General features: G+C 38.6%; 1 protein-coding gene across 5 annotated transcripts in view; it reads left to right on the top strand.

Annotated features, from left to right (window-relative positions):
* ITSN1 (intersectin 1) overlaps positions 1 to 19,111 on the top strand; it is a 135,711-nt gene extending 116,600 nt beyond the window's left edge. For 3 of the 5 annotated variants that reach the window (XM_070750374.1, XM_070750373.1, XM_070750377.1), the window contains exons 32-40: positions 1,021 to 1,204; positions 2,886 to 2,984; positions 4,249 to 4,416; positions 6,433 to 6,645; positions 11,238 to 11,359; positions 11,809 to 11,891; positions 11,975 to 12,058; positions 15,173 to 15,346; positions 16,901 to 19,111. In XM_070750374.1, the coding sequence (XP_070606475.1) occupies positions 1,021 to 1,204; positions 2,886 to 2,984; positions 4,249 to 4,416; positions 6,433 to 6,645; positions 11,238 to 11,359; positions 11,809 to 11,891; positions 11,975 to 12,058; positions 15,173 to 15,346; positions 16,901 to 17,049 (1,276 nt within the window). In that variant the 3' untranslated portion in view covers positions 17,050 to 19,111. Of the gene's footprint in view, positions 1 to 1,020; positions 1,205 to 2,885; positions 2,985 to 4,248; positions 4,417 to 6,432; positions 6,646 to 11,237; positions 11,360 to 11,808; positions 11,892 to 11,974; positions 12,059 to 15,172; positions 15,347 to 16,900 lie in introns of those variants that run through there. The other 2 variants (XM_070750378.1, XM_070750379.1) reach the window with 2 other exon arrangements.
* Positions 19,112 to 21,328: the final 2,217 nt, after the last annotated feature.

Below are 21,328 nucleotides of genomic sequence, written 5' to 3' on the forward strand. Positions count from 1 at the left end.
GCCACAGAGAAGGCTCTTCCCCTGGGGCCCGGCAGATCACATTGTTTAGTCGACAGAACCCAGAGAAGGCCAACTCTGTGAGACTTTATCGGCCGCTGGGATTCGTGCGGTAGCAGGCGGTTCCGGAGATACATTTATTTCATACCTTATGCTATAGTTTCCACCTTTTCTCTCCTCATAATGAAAGGAAACCATTGCAATGATCAGGGGGAAAAAATCTCCCAGAGCAGCAGTAATAGGATTCAGTAGCCACAGGTTTTTAATCCTTGCATGGCATCAGACCAGATTAATTACGGGACCGTCTTCTGCCACATGAGCCCCAGCGACCAGTCAGATCCTACAGGGTTGGCCTTCTCCAGGTCTCATTGACTAGACAATGTCGCTTGGCGGGGCCTAGGGGAAGAGCCTTCTCTGTGGGGGGGCCGGCACACTGGAATCAGCTCCCCCCAGAGATTCATACTGCCCCCACCCTCCTTGCCTTTCGTAAGAATTTGAAGATGCGCCTGTGCCGACAGGCTTGGGGACACTAATCATCAGCCTCTGCCTATGAATGAATGTATGTTCAATGGAAAGTATGTTGGTGGATTGAATATGACTGTTTTTAGATTAAATTGGGGATTTAGACTGTTCTTAATTTTATCAGATTTCAGAACTGTATTTTTTCACATGTTGTAAGCCGTCCCGAGTCCTCGGAGAGGGGCGGGATAAAAATCAAATAATCAGAATATCAGAGGGTTGTTGTTAATGGCGAGTATTATGAGCAGAGCCTGGTTACAAGCGGTGTGCCACCAGGCTCTAATCTGGGTCCCTATGTTTCTATGTATAAATAAATGAATGAATGAATGAATGAATGAATGAATGAATGAATAAATAAATAAATATTCAGAAAGTTCTCCTGGTTCAAAAAGCTTTTTCTAATGCAGGGCCTCCAATTGTTTATATTCTAATGTTTAGCAAAGGGATTAAAGGGATTAAATCGAATACCTAACCCAATATCTGTTTTGCTTTTTGCCTTTTTAGAGCACTGCGAGTTCGTAAAAAGATGTCCGGTGAAAGAATGCCAGTTAAAATGATAGGTGATATCCTGACAGCACAGCTTCCTCATATGCAGCCCTACATTCGATTCTGCAGCTGCCAGCTTAATGGGGCAGCACTCATACAACAGAAAACAGATGAAGTGCCGGACTTCAAGGACTTTGTTAAAGTAAGAGCAACATCACCTTTGTTTCTCTTTTATTGGAAGAACCTTCTGCATTTAAAACGTGCCAAGCAGAAACACAGCTTTGTAACTGAATATTGTTTTTTCTCCCATTCACTGTACAGTGATACCTCGACATATGAGTTTAATTCGTGCCAGAGCCGAGCTCGTATGTCGATCAATACGTATCTCAAACAAATGCATTTAGATTTGGCTTTTTGCACCGAGATAACTGGAAAAAATGGAATTCTTGCGCCACCTAGTGGACGCTCGGCTCGTATCCCAAATTTGAGCTCGGGTGTCGAACAGAAATTTTGCTCGTATCTCAGCTCGTAACTTGGAATACTCGCATGTGGAGCAGCTCATATCTAGAGGTACTACTGTATGTCCTAATGACTATAATTTGGTCAGAGAGGACTCAAAAGTAACAGCTGAATTGATCATGCAGTTAAATAAGGATATCACAGTTTAGAGATCAACCTATTCAATTCCAGAGGCAAAGGAGTCTTTTGACTTTGTTCCGAATAACTGACTGTTACATAACATGGCAAAATTCTTCATAGAATTAGGACGTTCGAAAAACGAATTGTGATTCAGCACAACAATCATGAGTTTGTTAAGAACCTTTCATTTTTAGATCAAGAATTTGATTGAACCAGCATCCAATTTCTAGCAGCAGCTAAATAAATACCACTTGCCAAACAAAGGCCAATGTGGCCAAACAGCTATCTGGAATACAAATAAATTACAATAAGTTGTACATTGCAGTTATCTGGAATACAAATAATTCTGCATCTGTTCTACAAATAAATGACGAAATGACAAATAATTCTGCATCTGTTCTACAAATAAATGACGAAATAAATGACAAATGTTCTACAAATAAATGACGAAATGACAAATAATTCTGCATCTGTTCTACAAATAAATGACAAATAAATGACGAAAAAGGAATAGAAGAATACGTATTGGGTATATGATACTTTTCCATGTTCAAAGATAAATCCAAGGGGATACTGTTTTTTTCTTAGTTATACATATACAGTGGTACCTCATCTTACGAACGCCTCTTCTAATGAACTTTTCAAGATACGAACCCGGTGTTTAAGATTTTTTTGCCTCTTCTTCCGAACTATTTTCAACTTACGAACCCAAGCAGCTGCTGCTGGGATGAAGGGGTTTCTTCCCCCCCCCTTTTTTTGAAGAAAGAAAAGGGAGGGGCTGCTTGGGGGAGGAAAATTTTTGCAGAGAACAACGTGCTTGCAAAGGAACTGAAAGGGTGTCTTTTGAAGAAAGAAAAGGGAGGGGCGCCCCCTTGCCTTTCTTCCTTCCCACTCACCCTTTAGCCTAGCCTTGCTTCTTCCACCCGCCCCCTTTAGCTGCTCCTCCCTGCCCTCTGTTCGCCTCCCTTCTAAAGTTTGGGATTTTCCTGAAGGATTTGCACGCATTATTTGCTTTTACATTGATTCCTATGGGAAACATTGTTTCGTCTTACGAACTTTTCACCTTACGAACCTCCTCCTGGAACCAATTAAGTTCGTATGGTGAGGTACCACTGTACTTCGCTTCTAGCAGAAATGAGGAAATCTGCGTTGAGTGCATTCTCTGTAGCATTTACTTCAATGCTTAGTCAAGGAATGATACGTTTCATAATCAGCTGATATTTCTTACTTTCTCAACCTTTCAGAAATTAGCAATGGATCCTCGTTGTAAAGGAATGCCATTGTCAAGCTTTTTGCTAAAGCCTATGCAACGGGTTACACGATATCCTCTAATAATAAAAAATGTAAGTCCTTTTGTTATTGGATTAAAATATTGAGATCCAAATTTATTTGTTAATTTATCTGATATGCACTACTGTCATTCTAGAACAGCCAGCTCTAGTTTGATAGTCAGATATCTTGGATTGTAAGTCTGCCCATCCCTATGTCTGTAACAGGGGTGGGCTACTGCCTGGATGGGGGTGGAACGCAGTGGGGTAGCGAAAATGGAGCTCCACCGCAGAGCACCCAATTTGCACTGAAAGATATTGAAAGAAAACGCAGGGCGTCTTGCATAAGCCACGCCCATAATGTGGTAGTAAACGTTTTGGTAGCTCTTCACTGGTCTGTAATCATGAGAGCCTTGAATGCTAGACCTTCACAAGCATATGTAGTCTACCTAATCCTAAACTAAATTACATACACTTTCCTATATATAAAACTGTTGTTTTTCCCTCTCCTCTATTAGTTTTATTTAGTGGTTCGACCCTTCCCTACATAGATAAAAGTTGATTTGCTTTTTAGTTCTTTAAGAGTATGATTAGGCAAATCTGAGGAATAAAAGATTAATAAAAGGTTCAAATTATTTTAGAGTAATATAAGAAAGATAAAATAAAATTGCTTTGAAAATGAGTCAACCTTAATCAAGAAATGACTTTTCTTTATTGATTTGGACAGGGTCCTGCTTAAGTTAATTTTTATTTATTTTTATAATTAATAATAATAATAATAATAATAATAATAATAATAATAATAATTTATTAGATTTGTATGCCGCCCCTCTCCAAAGACTCGGGGTGGCTCACAACAATAATAAAAAACAATATAACAGTGAACAAATCTAATATTAAAAGAAAAAGATATATAAAACCCCAGCAATTAAAACCATACAACACATACATACCAAACATAAAATATAAAAGCCTGGGGGAGGTGTCTCAGTTCCCCCATGCCTGGCGATATAGGTGGGTCTTGAGTAATTTGCGAAAGACAAGGAGGGTGGGGGCCGTTCTAATCTCCGGGGGGAGTTGATTCCAGAGGGCCGGGGCCGCCACAGAGAAGAATCTTCCCCTGGGGCCCGCCAAACGACATTGTTTGGTCGACGGGACCCGGAGAAGGCCAACTCTGTGGGACCTTATTGGCCACTGGGATTCGTGCGGTAGAAGGCAGTTCCGGAGGTATTCTGGTCCAGTGCCATGTAGGGCTTTAAAGGTCATTACCAACATTACAATGATAAGGGAATAGATTTGCAGGTTTCCAAGCAAATTAAATTGGCTTATTTTTATGTAGATATTGGAAAATACTCCTGAAAATCACCCTGATCACAGCCACTTGAAACATGCTTTAGAGAAAGCAGAAGAATTGTGTTCACAGGTGAATGAAGGTGTACGTGAGAAAGAAAATTCAGACAGATTAGAATGGATCCAGGCTCATGTCCAGTGCGAAGGATTATCAGAGGTAAAGCTTAAATATACACAAACAAATTGTATCTTAATTTTTTTTTAAAGAAAATAGCTAATGAAAAAATGTTAATAATTCTGTTTAGTTAAAACAAGATTTTTAAATCAATTTTATCCTGCTTTCCATTGGACATAATTTGTAACAGTGTCAATTTTTTTAGTCTTCATTTTTCTTTGACTTTTATTAAGCCACAATATGATTGTGGCTCTTCTTGTGACACAACGTAGTCCACTTTATTGAGTCAACTAAATCTTCCCACAGCAGCAAACTATTTCACTAGAAACATCAGTATTCTATAGTATCAGTTTTCTATATCAGTAATGCTGAAAAAGGCTGTGTTTCTTCAAATCAAAGATATAAATTAAAGCAGTTGTTGTTATTTTTAGTGGGTTTATACATTCACTAAAGCAGTGATTTTCAACCTTTTTTGAGCCGCGGCACATTTTTTACATTTACAAAACCCTGGGGCACATTGAGCGGGGCGGGGAGGGCTAAAAAAAGTTTGGACAAAAAACTTATCTCTCTTCCTCCCTTCTGCTCTATTTCTCTCTCCCTCTTTCTCTCCCTTCCTTCCTCTTTCTTTCTCTCTCTCCATCCCTCTTTCTTTCTCTTCCTTCCTTCCTCTCTTTTTTGCTCTCTCTCCCTCCCTCCCTCCCTCTATGTCTTTCTCTCTCTCCTTCCCTCCCTTTTTTTCTCTCTCTCTCTCTTGCTTTCTTTCTCTCTTTCTCTCTCTCTTGCTTTCTTTCTCTTGTTCTCTTTCTCTTGCTTTCTTTCTCTCTCTTGTTCTCTTTCTCGCTCTCTCGCTCTTTCTCTCTCTTGCTTTCTTTCTCTCTCTCTCTTGCTTTCTTTCTCTCTCTCTCTCTCTCTTGCTTTCTTTCTCTCTCTGAGCTTCGCGGCACACCTGGCAATGTCTCACGGCACACTAGTGTGCCGCGGCACACTGGTTGAAAAACACTGCACTAAAGTATAGTCTTCTTCGCTTGATTTTAATTTAGTGTGTAGAGCAAACCAGCCATTCTTCATTATAAATGGTGGCTTATGACTTAGAACAATATGTATAAATGATGTGATCACAGGTTAGCAGAATGTGAATCTAGGCAGTCTGTTCACATGTCACATGTGTCAGCATAGATGAAGTTGTATCAGCATGCCTTACGCTTTGCATTCCCATTCATCCTCCCAAGTTATATATGGTCAGATAGAAAAATTCAGATTTTTCTGTCCTTTTCCCTTATTTGATAGTGGATAGTTTAAAATAAATCATTTTCAAATGTTAGTTTTTGAAGCTGCCTTCTTTAGATTAAGAACATTTAACTTTAACTACAGGTCTACTTTGGGTGAGAAGCAAAGCCGTACTAAAAAATTAAGTGGAAGAAATAATTTGCTAATTTCAGTTCTTGTCCATTGGTACTTACGGGCACTTACTATACTAATATAATGTAAATAGTTATAATCAATTAATAATAGCTGAAGAAGCTTCTTGAATGAGAAACAAAATATCTTCAAAGAAAAACCAAAAAGTTCAGTTGCCCCTTGGGGGGAAAAAAGTACCTTTGGGACAATCCTGACTTGGATGACTGAGAATCTCCGCAGAGAATAAATTAATAATAAAACTTATATTGATCTGTGTCTTAATATCACAGCAAATATGGTCAGTTTTGCCAATAGACAAAAAACAATCAATTGGTAGCAAAACTAATTTAGTGTATTATAAACCTATAGTGCCAATGTATTGTTACTGGTTTTATTTGTATACTTTCTTCAATTCTTTAAATTTTCCTTCTTTCAAATCTGATTGAAGGGCACACACCTGAAGAAATAGTTCCACAAATAACCCTTATTTTCTACCCACACCATCAAAATATTGACATTATACTGCTGGGTTAAAGCATTTACCCTGAACAGTAGTTGATGTCATGAGTTCAATTACACACAACAATGTCATGATTGGTATATTTTTATACATCTCACTGCTGCTGGGTTTGTGTGTGTGTGTGTTTTGTTCCCCCTCAGCAACTTGTTTTTAATTCTGTTACAAACTGCTTGGGGCCACGCAAATTCCTGCACAGTGGAAAACTCTACAAGGCCAAGAGCAACAAGGAATTGTATGGTTTTCTGTTCAACGACTTCCTCCTGCTGACGCAGATCATAAAACCTCTTGGTTCATCTGGCACAGACAAGGTTTTCAGCCCCAAGTCTAATCTGCAGTATAAAATGTACAAAACTGTAAGTATCACGTTTAAAAGAAAAATACCGATTTTTAAAAAATTAAAATATCCTTTTTTTTATACAAAAGCATGAAGGTCCCAAACCTCTTAAAGCCAATAGGAAACTTTGGAATTTTGGATATTTTCATAAAATGAGTCCACGCTTGTTCCAAAATGGTTGCTATTGTTGCCTAAAAGCAAACTAGTGAGGAAGTTTTTGTCCGGGAAATACGGGGCCAATGAAGTAACTACACTGTATGTAGGAAGCTTGTTCATTCTCCCATGGTCCTGTTTATATCTGTGTTTAAACTGTTTTTACATTATTTAAAAATTTAAATTGTCAAATTATGCTGTTGTTTTTTAATTTTTTATTTGATTGTTTTATTTAAGCGACTTAGAGTCACATCTTTGAAATGCACAGTTATGTAAATTTCATAAATTTCCTCTAGTGTCCTTCCCAGCTGAGATGCCTAGTTAATCTTGGACTTTACTTTGAAATAAAGCACCGGATGTCAAACTTGACAAAAGTTATCCAAACGCTGGAATGCAACATGGCTAGATAAAGCTCTTTGATGCATACTAGAAAGAAACCACTTTGAGCAATTGAATACCTTCTATCAATATGTGTAGCTTCTTAGCACCAACAGTCTAAATCCAGCCCTTCTTGTTCTGTGTGTCTCAGACTTGGTGCTAGGCAGCGGTTGATATAATGAATTACAGTATTCCTTGTCCAGAACACTAGCCATTAAGAAAAATTCTCAAATGAGCAGAAGGCATCCACTGATCTTTGTTTTTCAATAAAATATAATGGCACAATGTCATAATCAGAGGAATTCCTTGGAAGAATGATGTTGTTAACAACTCTGTATGCAGTGTTCCCTCTAATTTTTTTTGGGGGGTGGGCGGAAAGTTTCAAGTTTTATTGGATTTATATGCCGCCCCTCTCCGAAAAGTATAGTGTCTGAGCGGCAATCCCTTCGGGACTGGGCGGCACAGAAATAATAAACAAACAAACAAACAAACAAACAAATAAATAAAAAACCCACCCTGTTTTGCCTCAGAGAATTTCAAAATAAAATACTGTACTGTGTGTCTATAACAGTGAGCTCATAATAGGGCAACTCTATCAATATCAAAATGCCACTTAAATAGTTGAGCTAGTTTCAAACTAGATTTTGATTTTCTTTCTCTCTTCCTTACTCCCATTCTTTTTCTTTCTCTTTTCCTTCCTCTCTTTTTTCTATCTGTTTCTCTCTCTTCCTCTCTTCCTCTCTCTCTCCTTCCCTCTCACTCTTTCCCTCTCGGCTTCTGGGCAGGTTTGGAAAACTCTGAGTTGATGATGATTTTTAAGTGAGCGATTGCTCACTGCTCAGCTTAGAGGGAACTATGCCTGTATGTAGGCATTTTTCTTTGGAGAGTCTAAGCTTATTTTATGAAAAATATATATTAGATTAAGTAATGAAATCAGGTGAACAACATGTTCAATAAGGAAAGTATTTTTTATCATATCACAGTCAATCTTCATATGATCCATCAAATATTTCTGAATGGGCTACTTGACATTTTTTTTGCTTAGATGACTATATAGTAAAATCATATCTCTCCATTAAATTGTAATAAGCCTAAATATATTTGTTTTGCTGGGTGCACATGCAGCAGATCTTTTCAATCACTGTAATTCTTTTTTGTGTCAGTTTCTGTTTTTTCAGCGCTTGTGAAAGCACGGACGCAATTATAACTCTCACATATGAGAGGAAAATGATAAATTGCATCAGTAGAATATAGTGGATGCAAGTAGAACTTTCAATAAAACAATTCAGTATGGAATATCCCAGCCAGTGCAACAGACAGACCTGTGAACAGAGTTAAGCGAGTCATCAGCCTAGAGTGGTTATTTTTTATTTATTTATTTATTTTGTCCAATACATAATACACATTGAAGAGAAAGATATGTAATAATATAAGTAAAGAAAAAAATAGAAGAAAAGATATAAAAGCATAGGTGAACATATTTGAAAGGAAGAAAAGATAAATGAGATAAGGAGAGACAATTGGACAGGGGATGGAAGGCACACTGGTGTACTTATGCACGCCCCTTTCCCACAAATGGTCCAAATTCAGCCCCTCTTGAATTCCATTGACCCTTATCTGGTGCCAATTAAGTATTGTATATTAATTGGTTAGATTCTTATGTATAGGTTTGAGCAATAAGTCCTTCACATCTAACAGCCAGCTAGTTGTGATCCCTTGTTTTCTATCTCTTCCTTCTGCTTACCCGTCTCTCTCCAAATTACATATTTTAGAGTCACTGAGCATTCTTAATCCCCATTAGCCTAATGTTGGCACTCAGAGGGTTAATTACAATTCTTAATGTTCACCCTGATTGCCCTTATTTGTTTCTTGGGACCAAGCTAGACGTATTACTAACCATATAATTAAAATTGTATTGGATAGTTTGAAAAATTAATTGAAGATTCAGGGAAATAAATTTTATTATGAGTTGAAGGGGATCATTAATGTTTGTTTTCTTTTCCCTAATATTAGGAAAAATTTCTTCTCTTTCTTTCCCAAAACTGTTTGAGTTTGAGGGAAATATTAATGTGAAATGGTTATAATAAAAATGGTATGGCTCATCTGACTTTAAACATTATGTTTAAGAATAGACAAGATTTGGAATGATGTATTCAGCTTAGCCCTTATGGCTACAGATGATTCAGCATTCACTAGCTGTTTGGAACAATGATGGAAATACACTTGTATTCAATTTCTGATTCCTCAAATAAAAATCCGCAATGTCTTTAGCGATGGTTTATAAATGTACTACCATTTTTGGTTACACAGAAAATAATGTCTTGTCCTCTTTTTTGCTCTAGTATGTGTTTATGTGTGTTGTTTACCCCAGAAGCAGAGATGGAACAAAAACATACAGTATCCTCAATAGTTCTCATGTAGTCTAACACTGGCAGATCTTTATATTTTCCCAGAAGCTGCAAATTGGTAATATTAGTGAATTAACTAAAGCAATTAGTGAATTAACAAAAGCTTATGTCAAGCTTTTGACAAATCCTTTGCTTTAGTTTAAAAGCATACATTTAGTATTCACATGCAATAAAAGCAGCAGAACATTTCCCCTGCTTTGAGATATCTTCCTGTTTTCAGATAAATTAACTAAATCAAATCAGTATTTTCCACTTAGACATTTAATGAATGTTCCTGATGGTAATTGTTAACTCCCAATAGAATCAAATAACTATTTATACACTGAAAGTACAAAGGATACAGAAAACAAAGAATATATGTGCACAATATATTATAAACATCTAAAATTGATTCCCATAAAATTTAAGATATGTTGCCTGAAAAATAATGTCATGGACATCATTTACCTAATGCTAAATCTAAAAAAAAAGTTGGTTAGACATGCAGATTTAGAATTTGAGGATACAGTGTTCCCTCGATTTTCGCGGGTTCAAACTTCGCGAAAAGTCTATACCACGGTTTTTCAAAAATATTAATTTAAAATACTTCGCGGGTTTTTTCCCTATACCATGGTTTTTCCCGCCCGATGACGTCATATGTCATCGCCAAACTTTCATCTGCCTTTAATAAATATATATTTTAATAAACTTTAATAAATAAACATGGTGAGTAATAATCTAAATGGTTGCTAAGGGAATGGGAAACTGCAATTTAGGGGTTTAAAGTGTTAAGGGAAGGCTTGTGATACTGTTCATAGCCAAAAATAGTGTATTTACTTCTGCATCTCTACTTTGCGGAAATTCGATTTTCGCGGGTAGTCTCGGAACGCATCCCCTGCAAAAATTGAGGGAACACTGTATATGAATTGTTTTATGGGACATCATATAACATGGGTATCACAGAATCATACAGTGAGAAGGGACCATTTAAAGGACTCAGTGAGGTCCCATATCTGACAATGTCTCGCACTACCAATGAAATGTTTTTGGTATTTCTGAGGATGTAGCAGTTTCTTTTTCCCATGTTTTGGGCATACTATTTATGGCGAACCTGAGTTTGGAATTGGATCAGCATTCCAGTTCTTTTACATAATGTTGGAATTCCTTCACTTAATGCCCACGTTTTGACAAGATTTGTAGCATTGAATTAGGGGTAATATTATAACAACTGTATTTCAGTATACTTGACAGTATTCTGGGTACTGTATTGCCCATATAATTACTGCCTTTAGCAGATCAATATACAGTATTGCCTTTGCAGGAAGAAGGACCAAATGCGTCTTTTTAAATATACTAAATCATTTCCTATAGGAGGGATAGGCAAAATTGGCTTTTCTATGACTTGTGGACTTCAACTCCCAGAATTCCACATGTCATAGAAGAGCCAACTTTGCCTACCTCTGTCCTAGAGGATAGCAGTCTTTTATTTTTAATGACCAAGTTGCAAATAATGCAGTTATAGTTTGTGGATGCACAAAAGATTTACATTGCAGTGGATAACTGGCATATATTTTGTGTGAAACAGAAAAGTATTATCTACAGCAGCATACCTGTCAGTTGCGCACCAAGCTTAAACATCTCTTCAAAGGCTTTCATTCCAAATTAAACTGAATGTTGCGTAATATTTCTGCAGCCTATATTTCTAAACGAGGTTTTGGTAAAACTGCCTACGGATCCTTCTGGGGATGAACCCATTTTCCACATCTCACATATTGATCGAGTCTACACACTTCGTGCAGAAAGTATAAATGAAAGGTAAAATACCATTGTATTAGCGCTGAACATTACTGGACTTTGAATGTTCTCTCTCTTTCTCTTTGTTTTCCCTACCATGCAAATGTACCACATATACATTGTTTCATTACCTCTTAGCATGGAGTGTTATTAACATTTAACTTTGCATTCTCCTATTTTGACTTTACAGCAACTATATTTATATGCTTATTTGCTCCATAAGAACTTTGGTCAAGACCTAGTTTTAATTGGGAAAAGGAGCACAAAAAAATGGAATGGACCCTTGCATTGTCAATCCCTTCTCTTGTCATTTTATTTTCCATGGAGAAGATATTGTGCACAGATCCTTCATATCACATCTAGTTTGCCTATAAAACTAAAATGCTTCCATGCTTCCATGCAGCCAGATGTGCTTATGGGATACCCTATATGACAATGGGTAACTTTGTTTCCACCTTCTCTTTCTGAAGGACAGCTTGGGTTCAGAAGATCAAAGCTGCTTCTGAACTTTACATAGAAACAGAGAAGAAGAAAAGGGAAAAAGCATACTTAGGTACTGCACTGGGGGTACAGTTTTAAGTTTTCCCCAAAATAACAGAAGAATATTATAATGAATCTTGCCTGTTCTTGCCACAGTCCGATCCCAAAGGGCAACAGGTATTGGAAGGTTAATGGTGAACATTGTTGAAGGTATTGAACTGAAGCCCTGCAGATCTCATGGTAAGAACATTATTCTTTTCCCCCCAAAGAGTGATAGAGGGCACCTCTTGGGTTTATGTAATCTGCTTGTCGGGGGGAAAAAATATGACAGTGTTTGAAAAATAACATTTGTATCATCTCATGCGGATTAGTAGTTTAACTATTATGGAACACAAGGCAGGCAGTCATGGGAAACCACTTCCATACTGTTGACAAAACCCTGCATATGTCCATGTATTTGTTATAAGCTAAGCTTGAAACCATCTGTAGCTTTAGCTATAGCTATCTAGACCAGTGCAGCCTGTATAATTTTAAATACAACAGTTCATTTACAATTACTTACTTTATTATTAGATTTGTATGCCGCCCCTCTCCGTAGACTCGGGGCGGCTCACAACAATAACAAGAACAATGTAAGAACAAATCTAATAATTTAAAAACACTAAAAACCCCATTATTAAAAGCAAACAAACACACAAACATACCATGTATAAACTGTATAGGCCCGGGGGGGGATATTTCAGTTCCCCCATGCCTGACGACAGAGATGGGTCTTAAGAACATTACGAAAGGCAAGGAGGGTGGGGGCAGTTCTAATCTCTGGGGGGAGCTGGTTCCAGAGTGTCGGGGCCGCCACAGAGAAGGCTCTTCTCCTGGGTCCCGCCAAACGACATTGTTTAGTCGACGGGACCCGGAGAAGGTCAACTCTGTGGGACCTAACCGGTCGCTGGGATTCATGCGGCAGAAGGCGGTCCCGGAGGTATTCTGGTCCGATGCCATGAAGGGCTTTATAGGTCACAACCAACACTTTGAATTGTGACCGGAAATTGATTGGCAACCAATGCAGACTGCGGAGTGTTGGTGTAACATGGGCATATCTTGGGAAGCCCATGATTGCTCTCGCAGCTGCATTCTGCGCGATCTGAAGTTTCCGAACACTTTTCAAAGGTAGCCCCATGTAGAGAACAATGCATACCTCCCAGAGACCTATAAGAGCACCCAGAGTTGGCCTCCTTCAGGTCCCATTGACTAAGCAATGCAGGTTGGCAGGGCCGCGGGGGAGAGCTCCGGCTCTATGGAATCAACTGCCCCCCACCCCCTCGATGTCTGTACTGCTCCCACCCTATTGGCTTTTTGCAAGGCCACGAAGACCTGGCTTTGCCAACAGGCCTGGGGGCCATGAATCAACAACTATTGTGGCCAAATTGTATGAATGTTATGTATGCATGTTGACGGGTTTGTTTGTTACCGCTTTTAATTAAGGTTTTATAGTTTCGATTTTATATTTGACTTCTTTTTATTGTTTTTGTAATTTATACTGTTGTAAGCCGCCTTGAATCCTTCGGGACTGGGCAGCATAGAAGTTGAAGTCGAATTAATAAACTTAGTGACCTTCAAAGTTACAACAGCACAGGGGGAAATAGGACTGCTTGGGTGACTCTTTTTCACACTTACGACCAATGCAGCATTCCCGTAGTCACTTGATCAGAATTCAGACACTTGTCAGTTGAGTCATATTTATGATAGCTGAAGTGTCCTGGGGTCAGTTGATCACCATTTGCCAACTTCTGACAAGCAAATTAATGGGGGAGTCAGATTTACTTAACAATCATGTTACTAACTTAACTACCGCAACAATTTGCTTAACAACTGTGTGCCAAGAAAGGTCGTAAAAGGGGGCAAATTTTACTTAACAACTGTCTTACTTGGCAATAGAAATATTGGGCTCAATTTGGGGTCATAAATTGAGCATTACCCATAACGTTAATAGCTTCCATATGTTTCAGAAGTCAGTCCACCTATTTTTGGCAGTTCCAGGCAGACAGATAAGGTGAAGCGGGATGAAATGTTCCTGGTTCGTTCGTGCCTGTCGGTCGTCATAGAGCTGGTCGCAAAGGGAATGCGAGTCTCTGCCTGCCCACTCAGATGCCACCATTTGGGTTCTTTTACCCTCTGCGCATGCACAGAACTGTTGTGGTTAGCTCTGGCCCAGCTCCTGCCCCAAGGACTGTGGATGTGGGGGAGACATCCACATGCTGCAGGCCTGTTTTGCCCCCGGTGGAATCTGATGATGAAGGCTCCTCTGACCAAGAAGACATGAGTGACAGGGAGGAGGAAAGTGTGGCAGACAGCTCAGAAGGAGATCAATTATCTAGCTCCTCCTTGGATTCAGAACAAGAGTTAATGACACAGCCACGCATGTGGAGAGCGATGCATAGGCAACAACAACTGAGAGATTATTATCAAAGAAAATGAGGCCACTTGTGGTTGGGTGGGGCTGTGGTAATTAGTGAGGCTGCTATAAATAGCAGCCTGTGGGTTTGGCCATTGTGGAGGATTATCTGATCGTTGTGTTTCGTGACTGCTTTCCTGACTTTGACTTTTTGTGTGCTGATTTTCCCCCGCTTTGAAACTAAACCAGAGCAAAGTGTGTTTCACTTTGTGAAAGAAGAAGGACTGTGAATTGCCTCACAGCTGCAAGCTAAGTATCACAGAACTGATAAGGGACTTGTACAAATTACCAGTTTGTTTGGAGACGAGTGCTCTTTGCTATACCAAAAGAAGGCTTAGTTTAAGTGAATTTTCATTATAAAGAACATTGTTTTGAATTTTCAAACGTGTGTGTGTCTGAAATTTGTACCTGTGAATTTTTGGGAGGAGTGTACAAGAGAGCCCGACAGAACAAGAACGAACACTTTGCACATGCAGAGAGGGTAAATAGACCCAAATGGTGGCATCCGGGCAGGTGGGCGGGGCCTCACATTCTCTTCGCGACCAGCTCTCCGACAACTGACAGATATGAGTGAATTGGGAGCATTTCACCCCTGAGGTGAAGTTTATTGATTCCTGCTTTGTCCCCTCTCCAAGGAAAAAAATATCTCCTTGAAATTCACTGTCCAAGCCACTTGGGTTTAATACTCATAGTTAACATATGGGTTTCAAGTGGTGATTCACATGTAACATGAATGATGCCAGATTTCATTTTACAGCACTTATATACTCAAAAGGTTGGATGTATTTCCTTGTTCAAATGCAAATGGTGATATCTTGTGAAAAGAATAGAACTGAATTGCTGACTTCGTAGATGCAAATATGTAATCGGTGCTATACCATCTGTGTGAATTCTTCTATTAGGAAAGAGTAACCCGTATTGTGAAGTGACAATGGGGTCACAGTGTCATATCACCAAGACTATACAGGACACTCTCAATCCCAAATGGAATTCTAACTGTCAGTTTTTTATCAAAGATTTGGAACAAGATGTGCTGTGCATAACAGTGTTTGAGAGAGATCAATTCTCTCCTGATGGTAAGTGGCACTACTCCTCAGCTGTCTTTCAGCTTGTAATGTCATCCTGAGAATGCGCGGAAGTAAAATCGCGTGGTGGGACGCGTGCATGCGCGAATGCACGCCGGTAGCGAAATTTATCTCGAACCTGCCCCTGGTGTGCATGCATGGAAAGTATCATGTTTCTCATTCTTGAAAGTACACATTTAAATAGGGATCTTCCAATGACACAATACATATACAGTGGTACCTCTACTTAAGAACTTAATTCATTCCGTGACCAAGTTCTTAAGTAGAAAAGTTTGTAAGAAGCAGCCATTTTTATTTATTTTATTATTTATTTATTATTTAGATTTGTATGCCGCCCCTCTCCGCAGACTCGGGGCGGCTCACAGCAAGATACAGCAAATCATGACAAATCCAAATAAATTTAAAATATTTAAAAAGATTTAAAAAGAACCCCATTTACTAACAAACACACACACAAACATACCATGCATAAATTGTACATGCCCGGGGGAGGTGTTTCAGTTCCCCCATGCCTGACGGCAAAGGTGGGTTTTAAGGAGTTTACGGAAGGCAGGGAGAATAGGGGCAGTTCTAATCTCTGGGGGGAGTTGGTTCCAGAGAGTCAGGGCCGCCACAGAGAAGGCTCTTCCCCTGGGGCCCGCCAACCGACATTGTTTAGTTGATGGGACCCGGAGAAGGCTCACTCTGTGGGATTCCTATTTTTCCAATAGGAATCAATGTAAAAGCAAATAATGCGTGCGATTGGGGAAACCACAGGGAGGGTGGAGGCCCTGTTTCCTCCCAGGAGATTCCTAGAGAGGCTTCTCTCTGCCTTTTCCGGTTACAGTTTTGGAGGCTCGGGTTTGTAAGTGGAAAATGGTTCTTGAGCAGAGGCAAAAAAATCTTGAACACCCGGTTCTTACCTTGCATGTAGAGGCATTTGTAGGTAGAGGTACCACTTTACAGTGTTCCCTCGATTTTCGCAGGTTCAAACTTCGCGAATAGCCTATACCACAGTTTTTCAAAGAATATTAATGAAAAAATACTTTGCGGGTTTTTTTTCTATATCACGGTTTTTCCCGCCCGCAAGCCTTCGTCTGCCGTTGCTGATTGGCCAAAACCTCAGGCAATCAGCGTTGTTATCACAAAAAAAAATATATATTGTTAATAAAAAATTATGTTTATAAATATCAGGATCCCTAAGTGTCTTATTCAATGGTGAGTACCAGTAATAATGGTGAGTAAATGGTTGTTAAGGGAATGGGAAATTGTAATTTAGGGGTTTAAAGTATTAAGGGATGGCTTGTGATACTGTACATAGCCAAAAATGGTGTATTTACTTCCGTGTCTCTACTTCATGGAAATTCGACTTTCGCGGGCGGTCTCGGAACGCATCCCCCGCGAAAATCGAGGGAACACTGCAGTTGCAACGGAAAGTTAACTGACATGCCTAGAGTTCTTTACTTTGTGACATTTTCCTAAAAATAAAATATATATAGTATTTGCTTGTTTTTCTGCTTTATCCCAATATTCACATTTGTTATAATTGTGTGTTTCCTATTTCAGATTTCTTGGGTCGAACAGAAATTCGTGTGGCTGATATTAAGAAAGACCAAGGCTCAAAGGGACCAGTGACGAAGTGTCTTCTCCTGCATGAAGTCCCAACAGGAGAGATAGTTGTCCGACTTGATCTGCAGCTGTTTGACGAGCCTTGAAAAGGAAAATATGAGAGGTGGTTTCTACGAAACAGCTCAGTTCTTTTAGAAGAGATAAATAACTCGCCCTACAGATGTTATGGATTCTTATTAGCCAGATTGATTTTTGACAATACTGAAATCCAAATTGTGAAGGAAATGTTATTTTTCATTTTATTTTTGTTCTAATGTGTTCTGTGGAGTTTCTGCTGCAGTATTCAGGGTTTCTAGAATAACAGGCCTCCCGTCTGTGTCCTGACAAGGTAGAGAAAACATTGCACTTTTTCCTGGTTCCTGCAGCATGCTATGTCAATAGGGTGTCCCAATCTGACTTTTTGGACTTTCTAATGATTTATCCTAGAGTGTCGTGCCTATTGCCCCTCAGAGTAGTATATAAACAAATTGTGAATATATTTATATAAAAGTACTTATAACATGAATGCATTCTTGCCATGTAAGATATTTGGAATTTTTTTTAGGAAGTTCATGATATTTGAATGTTGTTGTTTTTTTTTACAAAAATAGGAAAGAAAGAAATGTTGGAAGTTCCAGGTAGCCTGGAACTTTTTCCAGAGCTCAGCTGAAGGCTGCTTTTTCATAGCATTTGTTGAAGCAGATATTTTGTGGATTAAGAATAAATTGCTAGCCCAGGCTGCAGTAACTTAAAACCCTTCCCTTTAACAGGCAAGACTTTTAAGTGGACCTGAAACCTGTTGCTTCTCATACACATTAGTCTTTCACCAAATGGATTAATCTCTATCCATGCATCATTGCTTTAGATATTTGTATTTTACTTGAGTTGGAAAGGGTTTTTGATCCAATTAGCAAAGAATTGCCCAAGTCCTGCAGTGTATTTGCAATACGTTTATTAAATTGCTGCTGGGGGATTAATCAATGGTAAGGAAAGGCTGCTCTAATTCACAAAAGATGTTATCGTCTATTAAGACAATGCTGAAATATCCAGACAGGAGTTTATTGCGCTGCATTGTGTGCCTCAATCAAATGAAATGACCATCCATGGGTTTTGAAACTACGGTAGCATATTGTAACTCATGAAGATACCTGCAGATTTGCCCGTCAAGCATTGGGCGTGCTGAAACTTTGCAAAGCGAGTGATCTCAGTCAAAGGAACCTGTTGCTATGCTGCAAATGTAAAAATTCACTGGTGTTCTGTAATTTCAAATAGGAAAAACTTGATTCAGAGGAGTGTTTAAACAAGAGACTATTTGCTTAAGAACTTGGGATCAACTTGACACATTGACAGAAGGATCTGAGTCAGTGCCAGTACATTTTCTTTCTATTTTCAATTTCGATTCCATTTGATACCCAAGGATCATGCTTAAAAGGGGATTTTTGTAGATTTTCAGAATGAGAGGTGTTGATGGTTCTGTTAGCACGTCAATGTTCTTGTGAGTTGTGTTGGCTTTGCTGTTCTTTGCATGTTGTTTTGGTATCAGTTTTCATGTTTCCTGTGGAGATGAATGTTATTTAGCACAGCAAATCTTTTATTATTTCCATTAGGAAATTAGAATAACTTTATACTTGATAGGCATATAAGGTCTGGTGATAAATGTAAATTGTGCTTGAAACTGTTTGTGTATTATTATTTTCAAGGAAGCTACTGTATTATTTTCAGCAATCATTTTTTTAAAAAAATCCTGTATGTTGGAGAAACAACAAAGTTTACATTTCATACTTTTAAGAATTGGTTTACTATTTATTTATTGAAGATAGTGTAGAATTTTGTATCAAAAATGACATACTTATGTATTTTTTGACCAGAGAAACACACTTTAGTTAGAAACTTTAAACTGACCAAGTTTTAGAGTAAGTTTAACTTAATAGGCATGCATTTATTTAACACTGACTGGTTGAAAACACAATGAAAAATCACTTGTTTTTATTTTTCAATGTTGTTTGAAATGTTTGAATTAAGACATGTAAATAGTACTAAGCTCACCTTTTCCTTTTTTCTGTATCAGTACATTTTATTAAATATAATGTATATGAAAATAATACATTATGTAGAAAGTAAAAAGAAAATTCCTTCGTGCTGGAAAAATATTAAATGTCTTTGTTCTAACTTTTTTTTGGCTATGCTTGAACTCAGAAGAAATTAACAAAGGTGGCGGTGGTTTTCTTTTCCTATTTTTTTAAAAAAAATCTTATTTGTTTTTTAAAAAATTTACTGGACAATAAAAATAGCAGGTGCATTAACTCTGGTGTCAAAACAAATTACCGGCAGCTTCATATTCTTAGAAGATGACAGGAAGCCAACAACTTGAAGAATAGAGAACCATTCAAAGGATATCAATAAGCAGACCTGGCAATAAAACTTTGGCAAGTTTGCATAAACCAATTATTTATCTGTGTATAAATATCAGACATGAATGGGAAATTCAAATCTAAAGGATTTAATACATATTACGAATAATGCAAAATTTAATTGACCTATGAAGAAAAATTCATAGTTCAGCATACAAAGTCTTTCTGGATATTCAATTTGTACCATTAATGGTCCTAGGAAGATATATACTCCTTCTCTAGATCTGTCAATATTTGCATTCAATCTTTCACAATATAGTGGTACCTCTACTTATGAACTTAATTCGTTCAATGACCAGGTTCTTAAGTAGAAAGGTTTGTAAGAAGAAGCAATTTTTCCCATAGGAATCAATGTAGAAGCAAATAATGCATACGATTGGGGAAACCACAGGGAGGGTGGAGGCCCTGTTTCCTCCCAGAAGATCCCTAGAGAGGCCCCACGGAGGCTTCTCCCCACCTTTTCCGGCCCAGTTTCCTCCCAGGAGATTCCTAGAGAGGCCCCAGAGGTCTTTTCCGGTTAGTTTTGGAGGCTTGGGTTTGTAAGTGGAAAATGGTTTTTGAGAAGACGCAAAAAAATCTTGAACACCTGGTTCTTATCTAGAAAAGTTCGTAAGTAAAAGCGTTCTTAGGTAGAGGTAGCACTGTATAAGTATAGTACAGTAATATTTTGGTATTCAGCATTGTTTTGGGAGGTGAAATGGGTACTAGAAAGGATGAATCCCAAACCAACCACATGGTTTACCATGTAACCCTTTGTTTTGGCCTGGAAGAAATGTCTGTCCTTGTCCTATGTCAGTGACTTTCCCAGCATGGCTGACTTCCTGTCCGCTTTCTATGGCCATCCCCCTCCTTTTGCAGCCACCTTTCCAGCCTGGTTTGCTTCCTGTCTGTTCTCCACAGCCATCCTCATCTTCTTATAGCAGCACCTTGAGTCCTAAACAAAGGCCAAGTACTGGGACATTTTCACATTAAAATACTGTATGTAGAGTACCAAATTTGTTGAGTTGTACAGTACCTTCTTCAGAATAACAAAACAGAGCTATCTTCTATCATTCATGGCCAATGCTCACCTACCTTTTGTATTACTGATTCTTACTGTTAAGGTTGAATAAGCTACTGCAGCTATGTACCTGATGTCTTTGATCAATTGCTGTCATTATCTTGCTGATATCAGCTGATCTCAAAAGCAATACTTTCAGCATGTGCTGAAAACTGAGTAGAAAAACAAAAACCCTGCCAAATATCTTTGCAAGTTGTCTTCTTGATTTAATTGAGCCGTTTAATGTAAAATTGATTCCTTTTGATTCTAACCTCAAATCCACAATAATGCAATCCTCTTAAATATCAAATGCAATTCTGAATCCCCAAAGAGTTCCTCCTCTATGCCTAGTTATTCCTGAAAAATATGTGTCATTTAATGTGAGATTCTGGCCTCACAGAATCTTGTCAGGCATTATGTGGCCATTGAAGTATTTACAAAGATCCCACTGGATTTTAATCTTATATTATATACCGTATCCGCTTGAAATTAAACCCACTGGAATTGAGTGAAATTTGGTCACCTTCTCTGCTTGGCCATGCCTGGTTGGTCCCCAGTGTTCCGCCCGCAAACATTGGGCATTGCCTTTTCTCCTTGGCTGAAATGGCCCTAGCTCTTTGGCCCAGCCCAAAGCCCGCTCACCCTGGGCTTTTGGGTGCACGGGACACTTTGCTGCCAGCCAATCAGAGGAGCAAGAATCCCACCCCCTTGTCCATCATTCCTTCTTTTCCATTCTCCTCCACTTTGCCTGCATGGGTGTGTTTGCATGAGGGCAGGCAGCTTTCCTCTTCGCTCCTTCTTCCCCCGTATCATGGCGCTGGTTTATTTGCTTGTTTATTAATGTTATTAGCATGATTTTTATTATTCCTCCACTAACAAAGGAGATGAGAGAGAGAGAAAGAGAGAGACCCACATAAATACATACACACAACCGTT

This window comes from Erythrolamprus reginae, chromosome 4 (assembly GCF_031021105.1).
Source record: "Erythrolamprus reginae isolate rEryReg1 chromosome 4, rEryReg1.hap1, whole genome shotgun sequence".
NCBI classification, from domain to species: domain Eukaryota; kingdom Metazoa; phylum Chordata; class Lepidosauria; order Squamata; family Dipsadidae; genus Erythrolamprus; species Erythrolamprus reginae.